This window comes from Myotis brandtii, unplaced genomic scaffold (assembly GCF_000412655.1).
Source record: "Myotis brandtii unplaced genomic scaffold, ASM41265v1 scaffold456, whole genome shotgun sequence".
Classification (NCBI taxonomy): Eukaryota; Metazoa; Chordata; class Mammalia; order Chiroptera; family Vespertilionidae; genus Myotis; species Myotis brandtii.
The window spans coordinates 2,470,559-2,482,303 of record NW_005367431.1 but is presented as its reverse complement, the minus strand read 5'-3'; the positions used below and the strand labels follow the sequence as shown (position 1 = coordinate 2,482,303).

General features: G+C 41.0%; 1 protein-coding gene across 7 annotated transcripts in view; it reads left to right on the top strand.

Moving 5' to 3' along the window:
- Window positions 1-11,745, top strand: part of PPP1R8 (protein phosphatase 1, regulatory subunit 8) — a 19,197-nt gene that overhangs the window by 1,523 nt on the left and 5,929 nt on the right. Inside the window, exons 2-5 of one of the 7 annotated variants that reach the window (XM_005875122.2) lie at window positions 536-596; window positions 5,372-5,525; window positions 6,789-7,009; window positions 8,771-8,915. In XM_005875122.2, coding sequence (XP_005875184.1) covers window positions 536-596; window positions 5,372-5,525; window positions 6,789-7,009; window positions 8,771-8,915 — 581 coding nt within the window. Of the gene's footprint in view, window positions 1-535; window positions 597-5,371; window positions 5,526-5,629; window positions 5,758-5,780; window positions 6,748-6,788; window positions 7,010-8,770; window positions 8,916-11,745 lie in introns of those variants that run through there. The other 6 variants (XM_014546831.1, XM_014546832.1, XM_014546829.1 and 3 more) reach the window with 6 other exon arrangements.

Genomic DNA, 11,745 nt, shown 5'->3' with positions numbered 1-11,745 from the left:
TAAGAAACATCTCTTGTATTCATTGGTACCTGGTTTCATAGGCACGATACGGGATTGCTCTAACTCCCTAATTATATACCTCTGATTTGGTCTCAGAGTTCAGAGCTGTTTATTTTGTGATGAGACTAATCTTGGATCAGCACAAAACACCAGCGATGTACTCAGCCTTTGTATGTTCTTTGCAGTAGTCACAAAGCTTAGATTCAAACTCAAAGGATCAGACTACGCCAGCTATAGTACGTGCACTCTCTATGCTGCTTTCTTTCCGAGGTAGATATTCAGTGTTAAAATACAGGTTTCTTTGGTGCTGCTCTAAATACAAATCCATTAAAATATGTTTTAGAGCAATTGAATCACTGGGGAAGCAAGTGTCAAACTTAGAAAGGAGCTGTAATAACAGTGAAGTAGATGACATTTCTGCTTGAACATGAGCTAATTATAGGCCGGTAGGAGAGCTGCAGTGTTGAATGGGACAATAATTGTAAATGGCATTATGAACTCATTCTGAAAATGCTTTTTCCTTCTTATTTTTCAGGGCAGGTAAACCCCCACCTGGATTACATCTGGATGTAGTCAAAGGAGACAAACTAATTGAGGTACAGAAATACATGTCTTTCCTTTTTCCCATTACATTAAAGATTTTTGCCAGTGACTCACTTTTCCACCCCTTCTGCTGTGCTTTGTTTTCCGACGCTACTTTCGTTCATCCTGATTTTTTTTCTATTAAAAGCACATGGTGATATAACACATTCAAACCTCTTATCTCCCACAGACACTCAGTGTTTTTTTTTTACTTCTCTCACCTTTTAAATTAAGGATTTTAATAGATCATAGGCCTATGAGCCCTAATCAAACTGGAAGCCCTTTAATATGGTAAATTCCCTCTCTTTGAGTACATGGAGTTGTGTGGAAGGTACAAGATATGCAATCTATAATAATAAAAGCACAATATGCTAATTAGACCGGACAGCCAAACAACCTTCCAGACAAAGCCGCCCTGGCGGGAGCTGAGGCAAGGGCAGATTAGACCGGACAGCCAAACAACCTTCCGGACAAAGCCGCCCTGGCGGGAGCTGAGGCAGGAGCAGTTAGAGGCGATCAGGCAGGTAGGCAAGTGGTTAGGGGCGATCGGGCAGGCAGACAGAGGTGGTTAGGGACGATCAGTCAGGCAGGCGAGCAGTTAGGGGCGATCAGGCAGGCAAGCAAGTGGCTAGGGGTGATCAGGTAGGCAGGCGAGTGGTTAGAGGTGATCAGGCAGGCAGACAGAGTGGTTAGGGACGATTAGGCAGGCGAGCAGTTAGTGGCGACCAGGCAGGCAAGCGAGTGGTTAGGGGTGATCAGGCAAGCAGGCGAGTGGTTAGGGGTGATCAGGCAGGCAGGTGAGTAGTTTGGGGCAATCAGGCAGGCAGGCAGAGTGGTTAGGAGCCAGCGATCCCAGATTGCGAGAGGGATGTCCGACTGCCAATTTAGGCCCAATCCCACAGGGTTCCCTGCAAGATCGGGCTTAAACTGGCAGTTGGACATCCACCGAGGGGTCCCGGATTGCGAGAGGGTGCAGGTCAGGCTGAGGGCCTTCCCCACCCCCACATGCACGAATTTCATGCACTGAGCCTCTAGTAATTGAAGAAGAAAGTGAATGACATAGATTGAGTTTAGCTTTTAAGTTGCTTTTATGATATTCAGGCCTGAGCCCTTCAAAGAGAATGGAATGGTGATGAAATTCATTCATTTACTCAAAACATTGAGTGCTTACTTTGTTCTAGTCATTGTGCTCGCTATAGGGACTACAGCAGTGGACAAAACAAGCGTGGTTCTGATCCTCAAAGAAATCTGGTGGGAAAGACACTACATAAAAAATTACCAGAAATAAGTTCTATAAAGGAAAAGTTTAGCAGAATTCCAGATTTTCTACAAGTCTCTAGAATGAACACACAGAACTTGAAGATAACATAAATTTTGATTAGATACTAAGTTGTGTGAGATTTTATTTTACTTTTAATTCTTATGGCCCCATTTATTTACCAAGAAATGGAGATTAAACCGACTGTGACTATGGAGCTGTGAATCTCCAGCTCTTAGACCAATTTTACGTTTGCTCGCTCATACAGAATTTAGATTTAAGGTCCCACTTTTGAGTGCAGTTGTTTTTGTTTGGTGTGAATAGTAAAAACTCCCAAGGGGATACTTTGCATATTAGGCTTTTATATAGAGATATTTTATTTACTTGTTTTTAATTGATTTTATTGGGGTGACATTGATTAATAAAATTATATAGGTTTCAGGTGTACAATTCCATAATACATCATCAGTGTAGAGTTCTTTTATTTTAAGTTACAAAACTTCAAGATTTTTCAGTGAACTAATTTTGCTAAATTGTCTGTAAAACCTATTTTATAGACTGTTCCACAGATATAAAATATTGTTGTTAAATAGCATGAAGCTCTGAAGACATAAGAATCTGTTTTGTTACCAGAATTTAGTAAATCTCCCGTTTGCAACAGGAAGAAACAAAGGAGGCCTAGCTTTCATGATTATATCATATTCCTTTGTGAAGTAATTTATATTTTTAAAGTGCTGTTAGTTGTCAGACATTCCTCTGATTACTGATTTCTATTAACTGATAATGTTCTCTGTCTTTCATTGCTCTTAGGTGTGCTGAGTTGCCATACAATTGTCAAGTTGCAGTCTTTAGACATCACTGTGCTGTTTCTGAGAGGAATAGATTTATGTGCTTATTTTTAAAGATTTAGACAGCACTTGATACTAACCGAGCTATCTATATCCTAGCCTTGTGTCAGAGGCTTGTGATGTGTTGTGATAGCTGGGTTTAAGAAGTGCAATATTAAAACAAAAGCCGTGAGTCTTTTAGCCCAGTGTGTAAAGACACACTCTGAGTTATAACTCAGTGGCACAACTGGATAATGGTATAGCTAGTCAAGAAATTGTGGCTTTGGTGACTATTGAAACACCAATACATTATCTTATTTACTTGGACAGAGAAAGTACATTGTCCGGGAGTTAACAAATTTCCTTAATTCTAAGACATACTATTTTCCCGCTACATCATTATGTTTCTGTCATTGAGATGCCTTTAATAATGAATGTATATATTTAATTTGGAGGACCTTTCACTCCCCCTCACCCTCTAAATATCTAGATCTCTGGTATGTCTTTGGCACCTTAGAAACATAGAAATTTGGTCAGTGGTATAGTAGAACCCAAGATCTGGTGGTCTTATATACTGTTTCCTTGAGACTATCCAATGAGCCCTGTGTTTAGCAAATTTAAGTTTGTGAGGACATAATCTGGGTGCATATAAATATGAATGAGAAATGCAGTGAGATTCAACCTGCGCAGATAGATATTACCTAGAAAGAATAAGATGTTGAAATTTCAGAACTCTCTCAATTTTAAAACAATGTCTTATATTTAATCCAAGTTTTAAAACTTGAGTCTAGGCCAGCGGTTCTCAACCTGTGGGTCACGACCCCTTTGGGGATCGAACGACCCTTTCACAGGGGTCGCCTAAGACCAGAGGTCCTCAAACTACAGCCCGAGGGCCACATGCAAATACAAATATTGTATTTGTTCCCGTTTTGTTTTTTTACTTCAAAATAAGATATGTGGAGTGTGCATAGGAATTTGTTCATAGTTTTTTCTTAAACTATAGTCCGGCCCTCCAATGATCTGAGGGGGTCGAACAACCCTTTCACAGGGGTCGCCTAAGACCATTGGAAAACACATATATAATTACATATTGTTTTTGTGATGAATCACTATGCTTTAATTATGTTCAATTTGTAACAATGAAATTGGGGGTCACCACAACATGGGGAACTGTATTAAAGGGTCGTGGCATTAGGAAGGTTGAGAACCACTGGCCTAGGCAGACCTGGGGATGATCGTCTTATTGAGCTGTCAGGCTGCTCGATCTTGATGCTGCCTAGCAGTATAGTCTGGGTCTGGAACAAGCCTTGCCAATAGCAGATGGTCACTGGACAGGGTTTCCCAGCAGTGACCCACGTACCTATACTCGCTTGAACTAATTTTGAACCTTAAGGCTAAGCTTTAAAGAAACTGGGTAAGTGATTGTTTAAAGAAAAATGAAGAGTGTGGCCCATCGTTGTTTATTCATTAAAATGTTCCTTGCCATGTAGTACATTTTCTGATGCAGGTAGAGTGGAGAAAATATATAATATGGTTAAAAGAGCTTAGACTCTGAAGTCAGACAGATTCTCTGTCTCTCTGAATTTCTAATTCAGCTTTTAAATATCTGGCTGTGTGAACTTGAATGTGTTAATTTTTTTATGCCTCAGTTTTGTCATTTATAAAAATAGGAATAATAGTATGTGCCCACCACATAGAGTGGTTTTGAGGGTGAAATAACAGCATAGAACACATACCACAGTGTGTGGCACATAAATACCCAACGGTTGTTACTGTTATCAGTGCATGAGGTATATTTCTGGTCTTGTAAGGGGAACACTAAAGCATAAGGGAGAATAGTAGCCCACTGTGAGTTCAATGACATAGCCAGGAATGAAATATAAACCTCTTGATTCCTAGCCTGGAACCATACTAACTTGACTGTGCTTCTCTACTCAGCTTTGTGCTGTCTTCTCTCAGGGATTTTAGAAGGAGTGCCATGTGAAATGTGAACTAGAGCTTAGTGAAATCTTGAAAGGCTTATTCTTTAAAATGGTCAAATTGTAGACTTTTAAAACTGGAAGAAGTGTTAGTAAAAATTTATCAAGAGTCCTTTATCTTTGACAGCTCAGTTTACAACCAGGCTGTGTCAGGGTTTACTAACCCAAGATTAAAAGAAAAATAAGGACACTGTTGTGAGTTCTTCATAAAGCTCAATTCAGCTCAGAGTATTCCAAAAGTGCTTTGGGGCTCTGATAGCATGATTCAAATATAAATAGGTATTTATAACCCCTTTCTTTCCTAACCAGTTGATAATCTTCCTTTGGTTATGTTTCTGAAAAGCAGTCATTACTTTATAAACATGCTTTGTGTTCTTATTTCTTGCTTGACCTAAAGTTACTATCCGTTGAAATCTTAAATTTCCAATGGACAGAGACAACCCCTTTTGCAGGTCACTTATACATAATAGAATTAGTAGGAAAACTTCTTTTCATATCAACACTAAACATTTGACCACTACATTTGGGGATATTAAATGTCATCTATCCCTCAACATGTTAGTACGTTTTCCTGAGCTCTTTATCTTAAGAATAATAGGAAATAAATTTTTTTCACTGTGGCAAGGAATTTTTCTATTCAAGATCCTCTACTTATTTGATAAGAAGAATTTTTGCTTAACCCTGTTGAGACTATTTAAGTAACATTTAATTTAATGTTTATTTAGAAACTGATTATTGATGAGAAGAAATATTACTTATTTGGGAGAAACCCTGATCTGTGTGACTTTACCATTGACCACCAGTCTTGCTCTCGGGTCCACGCTGCCTTGGTCTACCACAAGCATCTGAAGAGAGTTTTTCTAATAGATCTCAATAGTAGTAAGTAACTCACATCCCATTCTGTCTCACACATTTCTTTTGGGCAATGTGAAAGTTCTCTTTAAGTTCTTCAGTTTCAAAATTGTGTTTTATTATTCACCAAGGAAGAAGTTTACATTTGATTTTTAAATCAACTCTTCTTGACTCCTGTGATATCGCCTATTTTCCTGAATAATTGATGACTGGAGAGAGAAGAAGGTTTTGGGGAGGACTGTCCTGGAGGAGGCACTAGGTAGATATAGAGAACACCATCAACAAAAACACTCAGGAGCTAGGGACTATGGGTAGCTAAGTGTTTACAGGACCATGATAAATTGTGGTCTAATTTAGGCAGAAGCTGTGGTAGCTCCATTAATATAATAGAGTAGTTGTACAAGACATTAACAACAATACTTGTTTTGAACAATATTTAATTTTTTATTAAAGGTTCTTTATCCCAGCTACATTCTGCTTTGACTAAGTAATAATATAAATTTTAATTTCATGAATATACTCCAACTAATAAGATTTTCAACTTTGCCAAAGATAATCCCAGAAATGCAGTTGAGACTTAACTACATGGAGCCTTGAAGTTTTTCACTTTTCCCATATATAAATACAATGTAAAATATAAAGGATCCTGCTTCCTGGGCTGACCATGTTCTCCTTCCCCACTTTTATAACACAGACCCCACCCCAGTCTGCTGATAGAATGGTTTTGGAGAGCCTTGTCTCACAAGTACTTACTTGCAAATTTATCTCATCTTTTCTGTCCATTTTATAACATGCAGAAAAATATGCAGACTCAGCAGTAGGATTTTGGCTTGCCTTGGTATTGATATTGCACCTGTTTCAGCCAACCTTTCCTGTTCTGGGGAAAACCCAGCATAACTGCCACCAGGGCCTGTATTCCTTAGACTTGGGGCTGGAGAGGTCAGACCACAGCGATGCCTGTCTCCTGCCTTGGGTGGCATGGTTATTGCTGGGTTGGAGCCATTCCTGCTGGACCCAGAATGGAGCCAAGCCTGTCTGGCAGCAGAGAGCAAGCAGTGGTATTTGTTATCTGGGTTAACAGCAGGTCTGAAGATGTGTAAGAATTCCACTGAAGAGATTCAAGACCCAGTGAAGGAGTTTTCCTTTTCATTGTGACTCATGACAAGGGATGCAAAGTGGACTCAGTGTCATTTTTATTTTAAAAAGCAGAACTGATAATGCTGGGAGGAGCTGCTCTCCTACAACTCAGGTTGGTTTTTTCTCTTACATTTTTGATTTGGTTATTCCCAGCACACGGCACTTTCTTGGGTCACATTCGGTTGGAACCTCACAAGCCTCAGCAAATTCCCATCGATTCCACAGTCTCATTTGGCGCATCCACAAGGGCATACACTCTACGTGAGAAGCCTCAGACATTGCCATCGGCTGTGAAAGGAGATGAGAAGATGGGTGGAGAGGATGATGAACTCAAGGGCTTACTGGGGCTTCCAGAGGAGGAAACCGAACTTGATGTAATTCCACGTCTGTCATTATTTTGTCTTTTGGGACTCTAGTTTTTCCATTATGTAGCTGTCTGTGTAGCTTGAAATGCCAAAGACTTAGCAGCAGGAGGTTTTCTTGAGCCCAGTGATGGGCCTTTGCCACTTTGTCAGTTATAAGGTGGTCAACTGTGACACACTTTGGAGAGCTGCATTGTGTGATTTGGTTATGTATGACCAGGGGTAACAAGGAAGCTGGTCTCTTGCCAATAGACCCTCATGGTTGTCTGTGCACCTTCACTGGATGTTAGAAGCCAAGGCTGGGAGTTAAATTTTTCTAGAGCTGCACTATCAAATGCGGTGGCTATTAACCACATTTCAAATACTCAGTGGTCACATGTGGCTAGTGACTTCCATGTTGAATGGCACAAATAGAGAACATTTTCATCATTCAGAAAGTTTGATTGGACAGCACTGACTTAGACTGAAGTTTTCATTCATTTACATTGCTTTCTTGATATTGTCCAAATAGCCCAGGGATCTTCTGAATAGAACTAGACTGCTTTTGTTCTTATGGGCCTGGCTGCCCTGAAGGCTATGAATTTTACAATATTTTACTTAAGTGCTAAAGTTTCCCTTTTCTAGAGGCTGACCCCAATATGTGAAGTGGCCGTCATCCTTTACATGTCAATCACTGCGCTGGTGTGACTGGTCTATTCAGGTAGACCATCTGTAAGCATGTCCTTAACCACCCACATGCACTTACTATTCTAGTACACTAAAGCAGTATCCCAGCCCTTAGGAAGAAAAGCACCATGGAAATCTAAAATTTAGAAGTTATTTTGTTCTAAAGAAGTAGCCTCCTAGCCAGAGGCCTTGATGGTGGTCACTCTTACCCATTTCTCCTCCAGTCTTCTTCCATGCTTTCCTGTATTTTAAATTAATATGTGAGGTCCTCTGGGGGTCTTTATTCTCAAGACATTTTGAATATCTCAAACCGCAATGCAGTTTGGAATAAGTCCAGAGGATTGGGAAGAGGCAGGCAGCAGTGCTGAGGCCAAGTTAATCATTGAGATGGATGGATGGTTATGAATAGAAATGGGGCCATACACAGGAATGGGGAGTGACAAAATATTAATGCCAAGTGTAAGTGCACTGACAGTGTCCTTATGAGTTCTCAAAGAGAGTTACTGCTCATCTCTGTTTTGTTACTTTAGAACAATTCTTGGAGTTCCTTCCAGTTACATTCTTTTAATTCTCAGCATAAAGACATGATAACCTTTCTAAAAAACAAGCAAATCTCATCTGGCCAGTGTGGCTCAGTGGTTGAGCATCAACCTATGATCCAGGAGGTCACAGTTCCATTTCTGGTCAGAGCACATGCCCAGGTTGTGGGCTTGATCCCCAGTGTGGAGCATGCAGGAGGCAGCCAATCAATGATTCTCTCTCATCATGTTCTATCTCTCTCTCCCTTTCCCTTCCTCTTTGAAATCAATAAAAAACAACAAAACCTCAAAGATGTTTGTACAGATGACCTGTTCTCAGCTCAAGGCCCTCACCTTTTGAATACCACTGCCCCACTAGTCAATGAGGGGCACATTCTGTCAAAGGTGACTTATAAATATTAGCAGTCTGGGAATAGTAATGAGTTCTTCCTGAATACAGAGGAGAATCTTGTCTGCCTGGGGAAGTCAAGGTTAGCCCCGAATGCCTTTCTGCCCGTCATTTAGTAAGATAGTCTGCTTCACTTTTCTGTATACTGACTTGTCTTTTCCTGTGTGAACCCTGGCTTAGAACCTGACAGAGTTCAACACTGCCCACAACAAGCGGATTTCCACCCTCACCATTGAGGAGGGGAATCTGGATATTCAGAGACCAAAGAGGAAGAGGAAGAATTCACGGGTGACTTTCAGTGAGGATGATGAGATCATCAACCCAGGTGAGGTGTCTTTCTAGTTTCTTCTGATGAAAAAGCTGTGGTCTCAGAGAGTAGTGCACACAACCTATAGGTCAGTTGTAATGTTTCCAAGGTTTAGGATAACAGGTGCTATTTTAAGGAGAGATAGTTTTTACAGTTCATTGGTGGAGTGCTCTCAACAACTCAGGCATTATCCATTGGCACTGTGGAAGAAATAGCTAACAGGAGAGTCCATTTAGTTCAGTATACAGAGCAAAGCGGTAATTCTTGCTGACCCAGTGTGTCTATGTCTTAGTGGAGGTTTAAGTTAAGCATAAGTGTTTTCTGTCTTGACCTCAAAGCAGAACGTTACTGTCTTTGTGGGGTTCTGTGTACTAGTATGAGTGGTAACTATAAGATTGGAGAACCTTCTGCTGCTACTGTTAACTGCATTGAAGACTTGCCTCTCTGAAAGGAAGTAATTTATAGTTTGAATGGAAATGTCAGTAAGGTAAGAGCATTGTATTATGGGAAGGCCACTAACTTTACCAATTTGTTCCATCATTCAACATTTATTTATTGGGCCTATGTTGTATCTTAAGTACTCTGGTGGATGGATGACATAGAGCTGGGAGGTATAGTTATACAGTGAAGATGGAATTGGGATTTTAAAAAACCTTGTTTGAAAATAAATCTCAAAAAATAGAAGAAACAAGGATCCCAGACTAGCAAGTTGCCTTTAATTTCCAAAGTAAAATGCAGTGAGAATCACTTTCAAGTCCTGCATTTAGGTTCAAAATATCAATTATTTAAATGGAGATGGTCTGCTCCAGCATGAAAAAAAAAAGATCAAAGGATTTTAGTTAATTGAAAATGCAGTTTTATGTGGACCCAAGGGTCCCAGGTTTGATTAAGGTCAAGGGTACATACCTCTGTTGCAGGTCCTCCCCGGCCGGGGCCCTGGTCAGGGCTCATGCAGGAGACAACCAATCAATGTGTTTCTCTCACATCAATATTTCTCTCTGTCTTTCCCCCTCTCTTCTACTCTCTCTAAAAACCAATGGAAAAATATCCTTGGGTGAGGATAAAAAAAAAGAAAAAGAAAGAAAGAAAATGTAGTTTTAGTCATTAGGGGTATGTGAAAACTAATCAAGTGCAGTGTAAGATTGCATTAATAGGAGAATTGGGGACAGTAACCCCACTGGTCTGTGTTCTGAGCATAACTCATCCATATATGTTACTAAATACAAGCATGGCCCTAACCATCAAATGTGATGTAGTCCTGGGGGAGGAGGAGATTCATATATACAGAAAACGGTGCCCTGCATGCTGGGAATGTAGGGAACCATGCAGGAGGGAGAGCAGATTGGAGGGGGCATGGCCACTGTGGTCAGGTATTTGCAAGCAACAGTGAATCCTTATATTTAGAAGAATTAAAAGGATTCCTCTGAAAGAGATTGAGGCATTCATTCTAGTGACAAGTTTACTTTCTGATGGTGTGTGAAGTGGAAAGGATTACTCCTAGAAGTAGTGAATGCCCGAGGGAAATTTTTAGGCAGGGGCTGGATAACCAATCTAGGAAACTTATTTCTGGGCCCTGGAACCTCTTGAGTAAGTTTCTAGAGGTTGAGCCTAAAAATTTGTAGCTTCAAACAAGCTCTTATTGTGCTGATGAACAGCCAATAACTTGGGAATTACTGGACTAGACACTAAGTCTCTCTCAGGACTCAGTGTCTGATCTGCTTCTGCTTTGTTTCTCTCCTGGAAAATTATTGCCCCAGAGCTTTATTAAGGTGCTGTATTCAGGCAGAGTATAGCATAGTGGTCAGAGGGCCTGGGTTTGAAATCCACCTCTCCTCTTAGTAGTTGTATGACCTTGGCCAAGTGACTTAAAAGACGACTGGCCTCACAGGATTGATGAGGAGAATAAATGATTAACATTTGTAAAAGCACTTCATATCAGTACTCGGGGTTTGTAAGCTCTTGATAAATGTTAGCCATTATCCCCATCATTATCTGCCACAACTTTTGCCTTCTACCTATGCACCTTTCCTATACCAGAAGTAGACTTCGTAAGGAATCTGTTGGTAGATTGCTTACCAACAGAAAACAGTGCTCTCCTAGAACACTGAGCAGGAGCAGGGCTCTCCTAGAACATGCGTATTATTCTCTACGACTAGAATGAGGAAAGGAGAAGAGGGCCTGACCATCAGCCAACACAGGACAGGGTCCCCCAGAGAGGCTTAGTTCCTCCCCTCTACAGGCCTAGTGCACGCATGGGGTGCATCCCCCAATAGCCACTCCTGTCAGGCTCCAGTTGCTTGTGCGCCTCGTTGAGCTTTTCTTGCTGAAGGGATGATTGGAACAGGGCTCCTGTGGGGGTGAGGAAAGATAAGGTCGCCTTTTTTAGAGACCTTGTCTCCTTCCTGAGTCTGGTTATCTTTCCTCTTTCTTCCATGTAGAAGCCATTTGTTCGAACAGGTCAGCCTGCCTGTTTCCATACACACAGCCTTCAGCGAGAAAGCTGCTCATCCTGGGTGGCCCAGCGCAGCCATCCTCTCTGTGCTACAGACAGTTCTGCTACCTGTCCTGAAGCACCTCCAGTGTGCTGTAGCCAATCTGGCTTTACGGCTGTGAACTCTTTAAAGGCAGGACAGTATCTTGCTCTTATTTCCATGTCTGATGTCTAATAAATGAGGCACAAGAGAGTGGACTGACTGCAAACATGTCCCTTACTTGGTCTTATCTCTTCCTCCCTGCAGAGTGAATGAAGCTAGAAGTTTGTAGGGTATAATAATGTGTGTAAGCTGTGAAAAGGGTGCTGCTCTCCCACTCTGCCTGGACGAGGGCTTCAGATCCTTTAGTAAAAGTC